Source organism: Oncorhynchus mykiss, chromosome 9 (genome assembly GCF_057628025.1).
Source record: "Oncorhynchus mykiss isolate SJ-2025 chromosome 9, ASM5762802v1, whole genome shotgun sequence".
Taxonomy (NCBI): domain Eukaryota; kingdom Metazoa; phylum Chordata; class Actinopteri; order Salmoniformes; family Salmonidae; genus Oncorhynchus; species Oncorhynchus mykiss.
In genome coordinates, this window is record NC_143030.1 from 25,832,889 (window position 1) to 25,853,054 (window position 20,166).

At 40.9% G+C, this 20,166-nt stretch overlaps 2 protein-coding genes across 4 annotated transcripts in view; one reads left to right on the plus strand and one right to left on the minus strand.

The window, feature by feature from the left end:
* LOC110531746 (synaptopodin 2a) overlaps nucleotides 1–18,106 on the minus strand; it is a 57,757-nt gene extending 39,651 nt beyond the window's left edge. For 2 of the 3 annotated variants that reach the window (XM_090183836.1, XM_021615138.3), the window contains exon 1: nucleotides 17,811–18,033. In XM_090183836.1, coding sequence (XP_090039962.1) covers nucleotides 17,811–17,918 — 108 coding nt within the window. In that variant the 5' untranslated portion in view covers nucleotides 17,919–18,033. Of the gene's footprint in view, nucleotides 1–17,810 lie in introns of all 3 variants that reach the window. The other variant, XM_090183831.1, reaches the window with a different exon arrangement.
* The window catches only part of sec24d (SEC24 homolog D, COPII coat complex component), a 30,389-nt gene continuing 28,313 nt past the window's right edge, over nucleotides 18,091–20,166 (plus strand). Inside the window, exon 1 of the mRNA XM_021615139.3 lies at nucleotides 18,091–19,740. The gene's annotated coding sequence lies outside the window, so the exon portion shown is untranslated. The remainder of the gene's footprint in view (nucleotides 19,741–20,166) is intronic.

A 20,166-nucleotide genomic window follows, 5' to 3' on the forward strand; every position in this document is an offset into this window, starting at 1 on the left:
TTGTCCTGTTGTAGGAGGAAATTGGCTCCAATTAAGAGTCATCCACAGGGTATGGCATGGCGTTGCAAAATGGTATGATAGCCTTCCTTCTTCAAGATCCCTTTTACCCTGTACAAATCTCCCACTTTACCACCACCAAAGCACCCCCAGACCCCCACATTGCCCCCACCATGCTTGACAGAAGGCGTCAAGCACTCCTCCAGCATCTTTTCATTTTTTCTGCGTCTCACAAATGTTCTTCTTTGTGATCCGAACACCTCAGACTTCGACTGTCCATAACACTTTTTTCCAATCTGCCTCTGTCCAGTGTCTGTTATTTTGCCCATCTTAATCTTTTATTTTTATTGGCCAGTCTGAGATATGGCTTTTTCTTTGCAACTCTGCCTAGAAAGCCAGTATTCCGGAGTCGCCTCTTCACTGTTGATGTTGAGACAGGTGTTATGCGGGTACTATTTAATGAAGCTGCCAGTTGAGGACTTGTGAGGTGTCTGTTTCTCAAACTAGACATTCTAATGTACTTGTCCTCTTGCTCAGTTGTGCACCGGGGTCCTCCCTTTCCTCTTTCTATTCTGGTTAGTGCCAGTTTGCGCTGTTCTGTGAAGGGAGTAGAACACAGCATTGTACGAGATCTTCAGTTTCTTGGCAATTTCTCACATGGAATAGCCTTCATTTCTCAGAACAAGAATAGACTGACGAGTTTCAGTAGAAAGATATTTGTTTCTGGCCATTTTGAGCCTATAATCGAACCCACAAATGCGATTGCTCCAGATACTAAACTAGTTTAAAGAAGGCCAGTTTTATTGCTTCTTTAATCAGGACGACAGTTTTCAGCTATGCTAACATAATTGCAAAGGGGTTTTCTAATGATCAATTAGACTTTTAAAATTATAAACTTGGATTAGCTAACACAACGTGCCATTGGAACACAGGAGTAATGATTGCTGATAATGGGCCTCTGTACACCTATGTAGATATTCCATAAAAGAAAACTTGCCTATCTACAAGGACATTTCTAAGTGACTAGAAACTTTTGAATGGTAGTGTAGGTGTGCCAAGCTTTTAGCGTCATACCCAAGAAGAGTCGATGGTGTAGTCACTGCCAAAGGTGCTTCAACAAAGGACTGAGTAAAGGGTCTGAATTCTTATGTAAATGTGATATTTCCATTATTTATTTATTTTATTTTCAAACATTTCTAAAAACCTGTTTTTGCTTTGTCATTATCGGGTGTTGTGTATAGTAGATTGATGAGAAAAAATAACAGTTTAATCAAGTTTAGAATAAGGCTGTAACGTAACAAAATGTGGAAAAAGTCAAAGGGTCTGAAAACTTTCAGAAGGCACTTTATGGCATCACTGACAGTTGTCTTGTGAACATCTCTGTGTTCTGACAGTTCTCAGTTCTCTCTGACTACCATAGGTCATATATTTAATGCCCCCTAGCTGCCATGATAGTAATCCATTCTGAGAGGTCCATTTGTAACCTAACACCATTTTCCAAAATAAGCTCTTCCATTTGCTATATTTATAGCCTCGTTACCCAGAGTGACCTCTGGCGACTGCTTTCCACAAAAATCATGTTCAGCTCTCCTTCCAAGCATAACATTTAGGCATTTATATACAGGCAATTACCAGGGACGATCCCCAAGGACTCTCTGACTATTTAAACAACACAGCTGTTTGAGGCTAACTGTAAATAACACTTTCCCATGCCTCGTAGGATTCTCAAAACAGTCAGTCCAATGAATAATGAAAGGAGAAATTAAAGTGTGACATTGGATTCATTGAATTGAGTGTGAAGTTAAATGCTTACGGGACAAAACTGCTAAATGTTCAACCTTTAACCAACTGCTAAAGGTTCAACCTCAATTTTGCTTTGTTGCTCTGTCCCCAACTGCCCGAAAACAACACTCTCTTCACTGGTTATTGCTCTCAGATCACATGTTTTCCTGTGTACAATCATTGTGTAAATATTGTTTAAGGACACACAGCATTATTATTACTATATTGTTACTTGTTATTTGCCATGGGATGTTAGCCACTGACTGATCTCTCGTGGACAGCTTTGCAAGAGTTTTACTTCTGGGTAACCAAGATTAACCACTGACAACAAACACACCAGTCAATCCTGTTTTAGATAATTGTTCACTTTTGGGTGGGTCACAACATCTCATCATTTACTAAGAGGTGAATAACAAAGTTGATGACAGTGGAATAAAAAATTAAAAAGTTATTTCAAGGGACACTAATTTGGACAAAAACATGTATTTCCCATATAGGAGTACTGCACATAGCCTTGTCTAGTCAGTCATAACCTCTTCCCCAGGCTATTGCACATTTGGGCGGAAAGTGTCTGGGAATGAGATTAAGTCACCCACAACACTGATGTTTGTTCCTCTACTCTGGCACTAGAGGGCAGTGTACAGCCAATGTAGGGGAGCACAGGTCATAAACTGCATGAATATAGATTTTTCTCCCAACAGGGAATAAAGCTGGGATAAATAAAGTTGTCTCTACTCCCTTTATAAAAAATAAATAATTGGCTATTGATTAAAGGTAAAGGTCCAAGCTGTTAAGGTGCAGCTGTTTATATTTCAATATCAAATCATTTATGGGTAACAATTCAGTACCTTACTGTTGTTTAATTAAAATGCAATAAATTGTTTAGAAAAAAAAGCTTCTTAGAAAATAGCTATTTCCCAAGCAAGAATTTTCCTCAGACTGTCTAGGAGTGGTCTGAGTGGGGAGGGGGAATCTATCTTTTATTGGCAGAGAGGTTTGGAACTGTCTTGTTCGTCTATTAACTAATTTGCTACCTGGTGAGGCAGGCCAAAACTCCATCCCACCAAAATAGAATGAAATTGCAGGGTGTCTTTTCAAACGGCTTTTCCACTAAAAGGGCATTATCATCATTTTCATAATTTCACAGAATTATTCCAATCTAATAGTGTGGCAATATATATATATATATATATATATATATATATATATATATATATATATATATATATATATTTGTATAACGTTTTGGACTGCACTGGGCCTTTAAACGCCCACACAAGTAGGAATCCACTTTTTGGATGGTCAGAGTTTACCCATGATGTTGCACAACCATGTAATTCAATAAATCAAGTTTTAGTCGAAGTATGATATATTTTTGGCTTGAAGTGACAAATCCGAATGTGTGACTTTGGATGTTTCTGTGAGTCTTGTGTGTCTTTTCCTATGATATGACATGCAAGTTCTTTTCAGCCTACGTTTCGTTTCAGGGCTGGGTTTTATTTAAATGTTACCACCCACCAGCATGGCAATGTTTATTAATCATAAACACCTACAGCAAAGTTCTTCCTATTCGTGAGTCAGAGAGCCCAACAGCTCCAACAGCTTTTCTCTTTAGCCTACAGTTGGGTTTCCACTAGATAAAAAAGCCTACAAGTCCAAATGTGCTATATCATACAAATGAATTAAAACAAAAATTAGCTTTTTTTGTCTTAATTTAAGGTTGGCAGTGTGGTAAGGGTTAAGGTGGGTGTTAGGTTTAAAATCTGATTTTAAGAAGAACACAATTTTAGAAATAGTCGGGGTACATGACGTTTCGTCTGTCTTAAATAGTGACGACCCTACCCTTCCATGCCTTACCATGGAGCAAATTCAAATAGTGGATGCAAACTAATGTTTTTGCACCTCCCCTTTTTACCAGCTAAAAAGTTTCACTTTTTTTAGCTAGTTTGCATTAAAAAAATATGACCATAAAGCTCCTCCCGTCGCCACAAGATGAATGATTTTGACCACTAACGTTTTAGGCAAATTCGTTTAGCATGGCCTGGCGCCCCAGGTGTGCATGTTTTGCTAATTTTCGAAAATTCCATTGATCCTAAGAAAAATCTCCATCCACCCGGGGCACCGGTCTATACAAACTGAACTCGCTCATTGATTTCATACAGGTTCCAAACCGTTCATTAGTTAGGCTATCCATGTTACCGGAGTTATCGTGGATTTGCGGCCGCAATTTATACTGAACAAAAATATAAACGCAACATGTAACAATTTCAACGAGTTTACTGAGTTACAGTTCATATCAGTCAATTGAAATAAATTCATTAGTCCCGAATATGGATTTCGCATGACTGGGCAGGGGCGCAGCTGTGGGTGGGCCTGGGAGGGCATAGGCCCACCCACTTGGGAGCCAGGCCCAGCCAATCAGAATAAGTTTTTCCCAAAAAATGGCTTTATTGCAGACAGAAATACTCCTCAGTTTCATCAGCTGTCTTGGTGGCTGGTCTCAAATTATCCCGCAGGTGAAGAAGCCGGATGTGGTGGTCTTGGGTTGGAGAGGTTTACACGTGGTCTGCGGTTGTGAGGCCGGATGTGAGGCCAAATTCTCTAAAACGACGTTGGGGGCAGCTTATGTTAGAGAAATTAACAAAAAATGATCTGGCAACAGCTCTGGTGGACATTCCTGTAGTCAGTACACCAATTGCACGCTCCCTCCCTGAAAACTTGACTTAACAGTCCTGTCTTGCTGTGAGATGCTACCCCGCTCTTCGCTGGCCATGGCAGAACACTGACATTCCTGTCTTGCAGGAAATCAAGCACAGCACGAGCAGTATTGTCATTGTCATGCTGGACGGTCATGTCAGGATGAGCCTGCAGGAAGGGTATCACATGCGGGAGGAGGATGTCTTCCCTGTAATGCACAGCGCCCCAGACCATGACGGACCCGCTCAAGAGTACAGGCCTCGGTGTAATACTCATTCCTTCAACAATAAATGTGAATCCGACAATCACTCCTGGTGAGACAAAACCATGACTCGTCAGTGAAGAGCACTTTTTTCCAGTCCTGTTTGGTAAGAGACGGTGGGTTTGTGCCCATAAGCGAGGTTGTTGCCGGTGATGTCTGGTGAGGACCTGCCTTACAACAGGCCTACAAGCCCTCAGTCCAACCTCTCTCAGCCTATTGCGGACAGTCTGAGCACTGATGGAGGGAATGTGCATTCTTGGTGTAACTCGGGCAGTTGTTGTTGCCATCCTGTACCTGTCCCGCAGGTGTGATGTTCGGATGTACCAATCCTGTGCAGGTGTTGTCACACGTGGTCTGCCACTGCGAGGACGATCAGCTGTCCATCCTGTCTCCCAGTAGCGCTATCTTAGATGTCTCACAGTACAGACATTGCAATTTATTGCCTTGGCCACATCTGCAGTCCTCATGCCTCCTTGCAGCATGCCTAAGGCACGTTCACGCAGATGAGCAGGGACTCTGGGAATCTTTCTTTTGGTGTTTTTCAGAGTCAGTAGAAAGGCCTCTTTAGCGTCCTAAGTTTTCATAACTGTGACCTTAATTGCCTACCGTCTGTAAGCTGTTAGTGTCTTAACAACTGTTCCACAGGTGAATGTTCATTAATTATTTACGGTTCATTGAACAAGCATGGGAAGCAGTGTTTAAACCCTTTACAGTGAAGATCTGTGAAGTTATTGGATTTTTAAGAATTATCTTTGAAAGACAGGGTTCTGAAAAAGGGAAGTTACTTTTTTGCTGATTTTAGTTACATTTAATTTACATTTTGGTAATTTTGGGACGTTCTCTTACTGGTTTGACATTGGGAATGTTCTCAAATAGTTCAAAGAATGTTAAGAAACAATGTTCTTCTGTAGGAATTTCACTACATCAGGATAACATTTCCAACAAGTTTCCTCAAATCAAATCAAATGTTATTCGTCACATGCGCCGAATACAACAGGTATTGTTGTGAAATGAAATGCTTACTTACGAGCCCTTAACCAACAATGCAGTTTGAAAAAATATGGCTAAGAAATAAAAGTAACAAGTAATTAAAGAGCAGCAATAAAATAACAATAGCGAGACTATATACATGTATCATGGTTCTATTTAAAGTAATGTTCTTAAATTGTTCCAAGAACGTCAAGAAACAATGTTCTTCTGTGGGAATTTCAGTACTTCAGCATTACATTTCCTATGGTTTCCTCGTGATTTTATTTAAAGGCATGTTCTTAAATTGTTCCAAGAACATTAAGAAACAATGTTCTTTTGTAGGAATTTCAGTACTTCAGCATATTGTTTCCTACAGGTTTCCAAGTGGTTCTATTTAAAGTCATGTTCTCAAATTGTTCAGGGAATGTTAAGAAAACTTTCCATAACAAAACATAAGAAACTTTTGTTACGTTCAGAGAATATACAAAAATATACATTCCATTCTCAGCATCAACAAAACTCTCTCTATCCTCTATCTTGTTAAGTGTGTTCAGGTGTGTTTGCCGTGCCCACTAATTGGCCACATCTGATCTTAATGAGTGCTTGTTTCTTTTAAACTGAGGTCTGTTGGAATAGAATAAAACGAACAGCTTTTTATCTGTAAAAAACATGGCATGCCATCCTGGTGACGGAGGCAGGTGGCTAGTGCACTAATTCCGCGGATAGAGAACAGAAGATTACAGGTTTTAATTTCACTGATGCCGTGTCACAATAAAAAAACAAATGTGTTTGCATGATTAATGCTTAAGGAAATACATTTCCATGTGTCTTATCTGTGCTTTGAGTTCAAAAAGGTTAACCCAAAATATGCTAGCTGTGTTATTAAGGCTTATTGAAACATTTAGTGAATGTTTTAAGGAAGTTATTCAAAAACCTCAAAATAACCTAGAATTTCTGTTCTCAGAGAGTTAATAAAACCTCTCAGGTAAACTTCAAAAGAACCAGAGTAAAACATTCTCAGAACCTCCCTGCAACCTAAAAATAAATGTTCCCAGAATAGGCTAAATGTTCACTTCTGTTCTCAGAATGTTTAAAAAAAACATCAGGAAACGTATGGTTTTGTTCCCACAACCAATGTGAAACCAAAAACATACATTCCCACAACTTCCAAGGAACCAAATTTGCCAGCTAGGCTGTTTCTCCTAGCTGTCACTCATTCTGCTTACAACTGTAGCCCAAAATGTATTGTGCTGCCTTGCCTACATTATGTTGATCTCAATCCTAGCCACCTGCCTCTGTCAGAGTCAAACCAGAGTTCCCAGTCTGTCCAAAATAGTATCAACATGACACACATATACCGTACCATAATAGTAATATACTTCTACTCCTACAAAAGTACAATTTACAGTACATCACATTATCAAACATTTCAGAGCATAAAGCCAAAAGGTGAAAAGGCCACTACGAACAGGCCACTACCTGACAATCTGTGATAAAAACAAGACCTTGCTATATATATACAGATATGTTTTATGGGTTTCTTTTATGAGCTGGTAACCATCTGATAAAACAGTGTGACTCCAGCCTGGGTTTTAGGAGCAGTCTGTGTGCAAACAGGGCCCTATATGGAGGCCTCCTGTGAGCCTGTGTTTGGACTCTCTGTGGGAGGAAAGTCTGTCTGGACCACCACAGCACCATTCCTCCCTCCCTCCTCCAAAAAAGGAGGGGAAACCTTTCATTTCTTTTCCCTCCTAAGCCATAGTGATAGACACAGATGTCAAACAATGTTCTGGACAGGACTGCTTTGCCACTGTTAAATATCAGCCATAGATTGCTTATAAAATGTTCCTCAGGGTACGCTATATGTTCAGCTTCAATTGTTATTTCTTTTTTGCTCTTGGTATAGAAAGATAAGCATAGGAAACACTCGCTTATTAGTGTTCATAAGAGTGTTCATATTCGTATTAGGTGAACAATAGGTAAGTAAAGAAATAAGACAACAGTAAAAAGACAGTGAGAAACAGTAGCGAGGCTATATACAGTAGTGAGGCTATATACAGTAGCGAGGCTACATACAGTAGCGAGGCTACATACAGTAGCGAGGCTACATACAGTAGCGAGGCTATATACAGTAGCGAGGCTACATACAGACACCGGTTAGTCAGGCTGATTGAGGTAGTATGTACATGTAGATATCGTTAAAGTGACTATGCATATATGATGAACAGAGAGTAGCAGCCAAGAGGGGTTGGCGGGTGGTGGGTGGCGTGACACAATGCAGATAGCCCGGGTTAGCCAATGTGCGGGAGCGCTTGTTGGTCAGGCCAATTGAGGCAGTATGTACATATGTACATGAATGTATAGTTAAAGTGACTATGCATGTATGATAAACAGAGAGTAGCAGCAGCATAAAAGAGGGCAGTGTTCAACACAATCTTGTGTAGTTACAATGTTGCATTTACCATTCATAAAGATTTTAACAGTAACACATTTTATATTGCCAGCTGTAGGGCTAAAATGAGACGATCTATGCGCACGGCCTGCTTGACTGCTCCTCTCCCAATTTTCCAACATCATTTTTAGTGTCTTAAACACAACACAAAACCACAGGAAATACATTGTGCATTGAAGACATAGCTTCAGGCAGTTCCTACTCCATGCAGCTTTAAGTAATGATGTTTTTAAATCTCAGGCAAACACATTCCATCTGTCTTACAGGTAACTATGGAAGTGGGTTTTGCTGTATAGATTCATTTAATCAATAAGGCAATGAGTACAGTATAGAAAAACTCAACTTTGATATCAAACACTGATTGACCACCACAGTGAACTCCCGCAGTCACCACAAATGAATGGACCGAGCCATTTGTCTCTCTCTGTAACAACTCTGCGACTGCAGGGAATGCTTGAGAAAAGCGTATTTGATAGTACAGCGTCTTTATCAAGCTCATGTGGTCTACCATTAGGACTAATGCACAAGTAACAAAAGGCCTCTATACTCTCAGGGCAGGTTTCCTGGACACAGATTAGGACAAGTCCCGGACTAATAGGATGTTTCAAAGAGATTCTCTACTGATCATGCTTTTTAGTCTAGAAAACCGTTCAAAAGAAGGGGAAAACGGCTCTGATCCAGGGGCGATATTCCACAAAATATGGGGAATGACTTTACTGCCCTCTTCTGAAATGACTTCCGTGCGCCTCAAATTCAAAGACAGAGCTATGGATGCCAGGATTGGCCATCCATGATATCCAAAATATACACTGCTCAAAACAATAAAGGGAACACTAAAATAACACATCCTAGATCTGAATGAATGAAATATTCTTATTAAATACTTTTTTCTTTACATAGTTGAATGTGCTGACAACAAAATCACACACAAATTATCAATGGAAATCAAATTTAGCAACCCATGGAGGTATGGCTTTGGAGTCAAACTCAAAATGAAAGTGGAAAACCACACTACAGGCTGATCTAACTTTGATGTAATGTCCTTAAAACAAGCCAAAATTAGGCTCAGTAGTGTGTGTGGCCTCCACGTGCCTGTATGACCTCCCTACAACGCCTGGGCATGCTCCTGATGAGGTGGCGGATGGTCTCCTGAGGGACCTCCTCCCAGACCTGAACTAAAGCATCTGCCAACTCCTGGACAGTCTGTGGTACAACGTGGCGTTGGTGGATGGAGCGAGACATGATGTCCCAGATGTGCTCAATTGGATTCAGGTCTGGGGAAGGGGCGGATCAGTCCATAGCGTCAATGCCTTCCTCTTGCAGGAACTGCTGACACACTCCAGCCACATGAGGCCTAGCATTGTCTTGCATTAGGAGGAACCCAGGGCCAACCGCACCAGCATATGGTCTCACAAGGTGTCTGAGGATCTCATCTCGGTACCTAATGGCAGTTAGGCTACCTCTGGCGTGCACATGGAGGGCTGTGCTGCCCCCCCAAATAAATGCCACCCCACACCATGACTGACCCACCGCCAAACCGGTCATGCTGGAGGATGTTGCAGGCAACAGAACGTTCTCCACAGCGTCTCCAGACTCTGTCACGTCTGTCACGTGCTCAGTGTGAACCTGCTTTCATCTGTGAAGAGCACAGGACGCTAGTGGCGAATTTGCCAATCTTGGTGTTCTCTGACAAATGCCAAACGTCCTGCACGGTGTTGGGCTGTAAGCACAAACCCCACCTGTGGACATCGGGCCCTCGTACCACCCTCATGGAGTCTATTTCTGACCGTTTGAGCAGACACGTGCACATTTGTGGCCTGCTGGAGGTCATTTTGCAGGGCTCTGGCAGTGCTCCTCCTTGGACAAAGGCGGAGGTAGCGGTCCTGCTGCTGAGTTGTTGCCCTCCTACGGCCTCCTCCACGTCTCCTGATGTACTGGCCTGTCTCCTGGTAGCGCCTCCATGCTCTGGACACTACGCTGACAGACGCAGCAAACCTTCTTGCCACAGCTCGCATTGATGTGCCATCCTGGATGAGCTGCACTACCTGAGCCACTTGTGTGGGTTGTAGACTCCGTCTCATGCTACCACTAGAGTGAAAGCACCGCCAGCATTCAAAAGTGACCAAAACATCAGCCAGGAAGCATAGGAACTGAGAAGTGGTCTGTGGTCTCCACCTGCAGAACCACTCCTTTATTAGGGGTGTCTTGCTAATTGCCTATAATTTCCACCTGTTGTCTATTCCATTTGCACAACAGCATGTGACATTTATTGTCAATCAGTGTTGCTTCCTAAGTGGACAATTGTATTTCACAGAAGTGTGATTGACTTGGAGTTATATTGTGTTGTTTAAGTGTTCCCTTTATTTTTTTGAGCAGTGTAGTTTTAACAATGTTTTTAGGCTGTACAGTGTTAGTTTACGTTTACTTTGTTTACAAACATGGAGTAAAACAATTGTATATTTTCAGTTCTGATGGGGTACGACAGTTGAACTAAGCTCACATACAAGTTATATTCTTCAAGAATCAATGAGTACATAGCATTAATTTATACATCCAAATATGGATGTAGAAACTGCAGATTGCCCCTTTAACATTGACATTTACATAAAGGGAGTCAGAAGGTCTTTATATTAAGAAAACATTTACTCTGGTCTTTGGACGACGGGATTGACTTGATACGCAGTGACATACTGTATCTCGGTAATTGGACGGCCCAAATAACCCTATTCATTCACTTACTGCCATCTGTGTAGACTACGTAGGATGGTAACTTGAGGGTAACTGTCAGGATTTCTGGATTCAGTATGGACACAGAATCAGGTTAACTTACAGTTCTTATCTCATAGGATTTAATCATGTTGGAATAGCATCACTAGTGCTTTCAAAAGAGCTGTATTTGAATCCCAACTATATTATTTATATTGTCATAGCAATCCATACTAGCCAAGGCCAGAAAGTAGCCTTCATGGATGAATTCCCAGGGAGTTCTTCATCTCATGTATTTTCCCATGTCTGTCTGTCTGTCTGGAAACTGATACCATTTCAAGGGGCTGTAGAAATCAAAGGACTCCGTTTGTCACAACCCCCTGCACTGTGGCAGGAAATGCCACCTGACAGTAATTGATTAATCAACCATGTGTTTCAAGCACAGTGAATGTTACTCTTTAGGACTATGACCATGAGAGATAGGGAAAGGGAAATCGCAACATCCATGTGGACTGAAAGTGAGTTTGGTGTGGTGCAAGTGTTGTAATGTTTCATTGTATGATTAATTCAGTAGCCAGACTGAACCTGAAAGTACTAGTTTGGTCTCTTTATGCTTTTATCAGAGGTAGGCCTTTCCTTTGGAGTTACAGTCCCCTCCATATGTATTTGGACGGTAAAGCAAAGTGTTACATTTATCTCTATACTCCAGCATTTTGGATTTGATATCAAATGTTTCATATGACAAGACAGAATGTCACCTTTCATTTGAGGGTATTTTCATGCATAGCTCCAGTGATGAACAAAAACTGTGATAGCCACGCACAGACCTCTGCGTTTTAAGTCAGTAGCCCTAATAGATATTATTTTTCTGTAGGTGTTTTTGTCTATTTTTCTCCAACGGCATAAGGACGAACACAGTGGTCAAATGGTAGAGTAAGTTCAAATAACATTTATTCAACATGCTGACTTGTAAAGGGACTGTTCTGTCTTCATGAATCCATATGTTAGCAACGAGGGGACAACTCCACACTAGGAAGCCTAGAGGCCAGCATCGACTTAACATGTTTCACAAATTCGGTGTGGCAGGATGTGGAGACACCGATGTGTTCGAGTGTAATACAATTTCCAGATGCAAAATACTTCTAAATTCAAAGTAATTAATGTAGGATTGTCTTTACAGTGAATCAGTTAAGGAAATTAAATGAAAATAGACCATGAATAAAACCAACAAAGAAATATCCCTTACTTATTGAAATGAGGCTGCATTTCAGTCAGGCCAAAGAGTTTCTGCACTTTTAAAAAATGAAGTGGGTTGTGACTTCACCAAGTTTGTTCTCCCAAAAACTCAGATTAAAAAACATCTTCCCATATATGGATAAGAGCTTCTTGAGTGTTACGAGACCCCCTCGCACTGTGGGCCTACTGCATGTCAGTACGTTCAACAGTCACTTTCTCTTCAGAAAGGGAGCCCTGCTCACACAATCCAACAGAAGCTTTGAATAACTCCAATTTATCAGATATGAAAGTGCCCTAACTCTGCTAGTGGAGTATTTCTCACAATCTTGGTATGTTAGCTTTTAAAACTTTTACTGACAGCTCTTCTCCCCACTCTCTGCTCCAACCCTCCTCAAAAAGACTCAAGACAAGCTTAAAGTTATGTCTTCCAGATGACTCGCTGTTACCACGAGGTCACTCTTCAGATATCCTCGACTGAGGCATAGACTCGCAAGAGATGTCATCTATTGCCATTTCACAACGGTACAGGCAAATATTTGACAGTTAAGCCAAAGAAGACATTAACACAGGGCTTATATAACAATGTGCTCAAACTTTGGAAAGACCCTCTTTTGGAACTTAGCACCCTTGACCCTAAAATACTGCAGTTTAATCAAACTTAATTTGTTTGACAAATCCAAAAACGAGTTCAATGAGGATGTCATGTGCAAAACCCTTTTCTTGAGGAGTGGTGCGTGTTTTCATTCCACTTCCCTACAAATTTAATTCAACTTTAATTCAATTTGCCCCTATTCCTTATGCTACATTAGAAAGGTCTCATTCACAGCTGCCTTGCCTAAAAAGGCCTATTGTTGCTGTCTGATGTGAATTAAGCCAAATTTCTCTACATCAGTCTTTTTTGGAATGTCAACACACTCCCCAATTCTGAAAAGAACAAGGTTTAAAACGAGACTATTTGTCTAAAAATGGAAATCCAGTCGTTTGACTTGTTTATAGATGAACATTACTGGAGTGGCTGTGGCCGAGTGAGGCTTATCGTGGATGATATGATACAGCAGCATTGTAATACTGTCAATCAAAAGCTATATAACTTGCTCTGCCCTAAATAAATTAACTAAATCAATTGAATGTCAACATCAAGTAATAGAATCAAGGATGACATTAGTTGAAATTGAATTACACAAAAAGCTAACGTTCTCTAAATAGCCACATGTCAGTGCAACGTTGCATGTCCAGAAATCTGTGTATGTACTGTATTTATGTTCCGTTAACATTTCAAATAGAACAGGACCAAACTACAAAAACTCACTCTGAAACACATATACCCAGAGGCTAGCATAGGTTTATTAAAGCAATGAAGTTACGGTAGCATAGTAACTGAGTGTTTGTCCAGAAAAACAAAGATATTCCCTTTGATCATGCTCCATGACACTGAACAAGTGCCAGGCACTTAAAGCTCGGTGATAGGTGATTCCTCCCACTCGCTTTGAATACCAACCTGACTTCTATCAGATTCTTCTGACCTTTGTGTTACACTGCAATGCTGTTTTGTTGAAAGGCCACTGAGCATATGGGTAAATCAATAATTTAATAGTTTAGGATTGACCTCAATTAGTAGAACACATTCAGACAAAGTCAAAAGGCTGAATTAAACTATTATAATATATTTTATATAGAGGTAACTGCCAAAATAAAGGAAACACTTGAGTAAATGAGGGTTCTGGTGCCTCTTATGGTGTGGGGTGCATTTTACTGAGGGGGTATCGTACAAAGCAGGTTTGAGGAGTTAGAGGTAACTTTGGTGGCTCACCTTCTAGCCAGCTAAATTTCTATGGCAACAAATCCTTCAGAACTAAGCTGCTCCAGGCCAGGCTAACTCCACTCACCCAGAATGAAATGACTGAGGACCAATGAAATCCGATTCCCTCCCTCTTGAAAAGATTGCGTCATCCACAGGTGGCTGGTGTCATCATAATTGGGGAGGACGGGCTCATAGTAATGGTTGGAACTGAAAAATTGGAATGGTATCCAACACAAACACATGGTTTCCATTAGCTCCATTCCAGCCATTATTAACTAGCGTCCTACCCTCAGCAGCCTCCTGTGGCATCATCATCACCTTCATTTGTTGAAGACTACTGATTACATGTTTTATTAATCAAACTGTTTTTAAAAAAAAAAATAACACAAATGTAACACTTGTATCAGGAGTGTTTAAATGTGCTTGTGCATTGATAAGCACACCAAAGACAGCATTAAAGATAAATAATAAAATAAAGATGGCACTTTTAAGCCTATTTAACACCATAGCCTGATGAATTTGCAAAATAACATTTCATTTTCATTTCAGCACAAATTAAAATGTGGCACTGACTCGCCCATGGATTCATGTTTCAGCATTGTCTCAATGAAGAGTCTAGCGTTCGACTAGTATCGTGCAATATGCACAAGCAGTTATAAGTGTCACGATTGTAGTAAGGCTTGGACTAAGGTGCAGCATGGTACGCGTACATTTTCTTTTATTTAAATGAACACTGAACAAAAACAACAAAATACTGACCGAAACGTGCCGCTACTGGTGTGCACACAGGCAACTAATTGTAGACAAGATCCCACAAACACAAATGAGGACATGGCTACCTCCATATGATCCCCAATCAGAGACAACGATAAACAGCTGTCTCTGATTGGAAACCATATCAGGCCAACATAGACATACAAAAAACCTAGAGGACCCACCCTAGTCACTATCACACCCCAACCAACATAGAGAATAAACAGCTTACTATGGTCAGGGCGTGACAATAAGCCTGCAAGAGTTAGCGGCAGGAGGACAAGCAAAATCCATACTCGTAGTATGAATGAAGCCTGAGTTAGGAAAGTGAAGCTAACTGAAGCTGGTTAGCTTTAGAAAACCCTGAGTAGATCTAGGTTGCTTTGTAGGATACCCCTGTGGTATGGTTTAGGTCCACTCAAGGTAAACACATACATACACAGCCATTCTGAGTGAATCATTTCTATCCTGATAGGAAAATGCCCCCATCCACAGGGCTCGCGGTGGCCCAACACTTTAAGACACTTTGTTGGTGTTTCCTTTATTTTGGCAGTTACATGTATATTATATGTTATAAAATATGTCAGAGTTCATAAAATAATTGATTTTCATTTATTGGGGGGATTTTTTGGCACACGTTTTTGATGTCACAGGAATGTATTTACGCTCTCTCTATGGTTGACAAGTTGATGACAGATTTCCATAAACAAGACCTGGGGAGTGTAACATTCCAACACCTGGAGGAGAAAATTTGAATTATTATATGAGCATTCTAGCTTCAAAGTCTAACAAAGTAATGGCAGTAGCCTTGTGGTTAGAGAGGCAGGTCAGTTCCCGCCCACTGGGCACAGATGTCAATTCAACACCTATTCCATGTTGGTTCAACGTAATTTAATTGAAATTACGTGAAAAAAACATTGATACAAACATTGTGTGCACAGTGATCGGAGGGTTTTCAGTTCACAAGTGAAGCAGTTTTGGCTATTTCGGTCAGGCTTGATGTAAATGCTTTTCACATGGTATCATATGATTTACAAACAGTCTTTGTAAAAAAAATGTTTTGATAAGTAAATTAATAAATGTTTCACTTGAGGTTAAATAAATCATATTGCTGCTCAAAGGGAGCATTATATATCTATGAAGTGGACAGCTCTTTTAAAATGTATTTACAACATTCTATTTAAGGAATTATGCCATCTATGAAATGCTGTACAGTGTACGTTTCTGTAGATAAATGGAGGGGCTTCAGTAAACTATACTCTCATGATGAGTACATTTGCCTGAGACCTGAACACTTGTGTTAGCTCCCTGAATAGTTCAGTGGGCTAACAGTCTTGTGGCACACTTTGGGCTGATTTCCAGGACACAGACTAAGCCTAGTCCTTGAATAAAAAGTAAGATTCTCCATTGAGCATGCTTTTTAGTCCAGGACTAGGTGAAATATGTGACTGGGAAACCACCCCTTAGTGCTTAGTACTTGGTGACATCATCAATCCTGTCAAAAAAGGACCTTTCAAATAGTTGAATTCTTCAAAAATGTAGTCCATATGTTTGGTCCATATGTTACCAATGTCATTCCCTGGAGTTCCACAAAGCAAAACCAGGCTCTCCCTAAAACAAAGGATGTAATGACTAAGAGTCCCATAACCCAGTAAATGGCTACAAGTGAGATTTGGGTCAGTGATGTGGGTCCACTTAAAATTTCAATTAGGAGAGAGTACCCCCACAAAGCTTAGGAACCCTAAGTTATTTGGCCATTTGAGAGTTAGTATTTCATGATGAGATAATAAAATATTTATTGGTTCAGCCTTTTTTATTGGGCTGCCTATTAGAACTTTTAGTGCAGGGGAAAGCATTGCTTGCAAGTTGTCCTCCTGGCCAGAACAAATCAATGCCGCAGAGTCCTAGACCCCCTCTAAGCTACACCTTGACCCCTTGCTGGGGGGCTGGATGTGGTTGATGGGGTACCAATCTATACCATCATTCACAAGCATAATCATTTTCACTTCCTTTACAATGCACTTGCCATAGCCTAGTCATTCTGATCCATCAACTGTCTTTGGATGGCATTCCTACATAAAGCATCCCTGTGCTTTAAGGGTCTGTTTATCCTTACGTGATGCTTCTTAGGTAGCTCCATGTGTGGCCAATGAAGGAGCGGATTGCCTTTTGGTAAGTATCTCTGTCAAAATGGGCTTACTGTTCATTCTCTAAGACAGTAGTGTACATAGTAATGTGTAGCCAAGTGGCCACTGTTCCTAAACATGAGGAGGATAGAACGTGTTGGCCACAAATGTGACCAAGAAAGTTATGCCATTGGGAAAGGCACCATTATTCCAGCTGGATACAATTACTAACATGTAGAAAGTAATAGGCTACAAATTAGACCAGCTACTGTATGAATCAACATGTGGTTAGCTGCACAATTTGGCCTATAGGCTTAAATTAAACTAGATTTAACACATCTACCATTTTCGATTGAGACTTATCTAAATAAAAGTTCCCATCCAACAGCTTTCCATCTTTTCCGTTTTGTTTAGGTTTTTATCACTCCGTGACCCCTGAAGGCACGGTCTCCACAGCTCGAGGATGTTTAGGTTCCTAATTAAATTTTCACTTGTGATAACTGATAGATCGCGCTGCACGCCACAGTCCTCGAGCCCTGACCATATAAGGGTCCCCAGGAATCATACCATAAAAAAACCCATCTCCGACACACCAGAAAAAAAGGGGAAATCTGCCCGTCTCAAACACACGTTCTCTAAACTCAAAACATTTGCCCAAATAAAGAATTTTCAAAACAATTAATTCACCATATGAAATGTAGGCCACAATATCAACCCTAAAGATCAAAATCATTAGGATACCTGTCTCAACTTCGCATCAAATAACCTACATGTCCAGCGTAGCTAATGGATTCATTTCCAAGTCGCCACTGTTCCTGAACATGAGGAGAAAAAAAACTTGTTGGACTAAAGCCGCATTGTATGACATGTAAATGCACGTTTTACATGGTTCAATAAAAACATTCCACAAATAAACGCGAGACAAAACAAACTTGCAATGCCACAAATCCGTTGACCTATGTTATACACTGCAACGCCAAAAGCATAAACAATTAACAAAAAAATACTTCAAACTAATTATGTTTCTACCTGATAAACCTGCAAAGGTCGGTAGGCATCCCCCTCTCCTTGGCAGAGACTGAAGCCCCAGGGCGCGCCTCCGCGCAATGTTACACAGATATAATCCCCAGTGCCCATGCCACACGCAACAGGCTCCCACCAAAACCGCTATCATCAAATTGTCCGGAGTTGGACCAACAGGGCTCTAGGAAACCAAGAGCAGTACAGTGCAGTATAATTCCCATCATCTGCAAATTATCCCGATTCCAGCCTTCTCGTCCAGCCCGCTCTGAAACGTCATTGCACATTGCCCCGCCTGCTCATCTAGTTGTGCGCTCTTGGGAATGTATTGTAGCTGCATTTGTATGGGGCCACCGTCGGGGTTGAACTTCTCATACAGTGTAGCTACAATAAGCTTTGATATCTCAATTTAGTTTGTGTCGATTATGCTGGCTGTTTTCTAGTCAAATGTATGTGTTGGCCTATAGCCCATTGGTTGAAAGGGATTTAGCCTAATTTTTTATTGTGTATCCCTATAAATCAGTTGATTACTTGCATTGTAAATATAAAAATAATATCTGATGACTAGACAAATAATGGACTATTGGAACCTAACTTTGCTTCTTGTAGTCCAAGGACCTTACATGCTCTTTTAATCGGTGTGAAATGGCTAGCTAGTTAGCGGGGTGCGCGCTAATAGCGTTTCATTCGGTGACGTCACTCGCTATGAGACCTTGACGTAGTTGTTTCCCTTGCTCTGCAAGAGCTGGGGTTTTGTGGAGCGATGGGCAAGGATGCTTCGTGGGAGGCAGTTGTCGATGTGTGCAGAGGCTCCCTGGTTCGATGCGAGAGGAGGGACATAAACATGACTCTTTTCAGAGGCGAATTGGCTCTGGCAGCCAAAACAGCCAAATACTCCATCCACACACAGGTGTTTGGAGACGCAGATATAGCTAATTAGCACAGATGCCACCTCTGTTTTCCATAACATGGAAATGCTCTGTAACATGGAAATGTGGCTTAATATGTGTAGTAATTTAACCTTCTGTTTTTTGAAAATTATTTATCGCTGAGCGTTGGGGCTCTTAACAAAACTCCCCCAGGCAGAAGATGGGCCCATTGTCAATAGGCGCTAAAGGTTGTTAACGTCTATGAATGGGTTGTCAGTAAGTGGTGGCCCCTGGAACATTCTCGAGTATGTGCATGTGAGGTACCCAGGATATTGAGTGTACGGTTTGGCAATAGGCCTACCTATACAATATAATAAAATACAATATAATAGCCTATAATAGAGAGACTAACTCTTGGCAATAGAACATAGTAGAGACATTGCATTGATAGGGAACTTGTCTTGTGAATATGCAGGCCTACAAAACACAAGCAAGTGAATAAACACAATGCAGTCACATGTAGTCTACAAATATGCAGAGATGCAAACCATTGAATTCAAGTGCTGATTGTATATTGATACGCTTTATGTTTACACATCAAATACAATCTGCACCTAACCTGGAGTTGGTAGGACTACCCTGTTGGGACTGTTATGATCCAATTGGCCTGGTCTCAATTACATAGACATTGTTGATAAGCCGTTTTAGATCACCTGATAGTGGATCTATTCCAATTGCTACTGCCTATTGAATGGAGAACGAAATCAAGTTTAGATAGGCCTACTGCCTAGTTTCATGCTGCCTAGTTTACATTATGAGCAGTTGATTGCCTGCTTGACAGATCAGAAATGCACACATTTCTAGAGTTTTATGCTACGCAATCGGCGCAATAATATTTGTCTACGCTGACGTGTTGGGTTTCCCACAGGTTGGTGCATGCGCATTTACCACTGGGAATTACAGCGAGTTACGTACGGACCGGTGCTGTGTTGGAGTTTGACGTGGCACTCTACTTTGACTATCAGGAATTCGTAGAGAAGAGGACTCGGCAGGTACTCCCCAGAATACAGGTAAATAATTAAATTAGTCAGAGAAGCCGAATGCGTTTTATAAGAGGGTATTTCACTGTCTGTTGTAGGCATATTAAAATACATTTTATACCAGAATGCTTTCATAGCTAGCTAACGCGTTAGCAATTTCCGTGTATGAACGACACATTTTGTTTATTTGTAACGTTAAATACACCGCGCACACACTAATCACAATGGTGCTGGATAGATGGATATGGTTTCGGGTGGTGTTAACAACCGATATATTTTCATGCAGTTGATAAATAATGATGTATGTCTGGTTGTAACTGAATGGTAGCTAGGCTACCTAGCCTAGGTCCTGGGTTGGTGAAGCTCAGCTTTAAACCATCATAACGGTCTTTGACGTGGCAATTCTGGGTTGTGGCTGAGCCACTCGTCGTACATTAGCCTACGTTTTTAGCCATG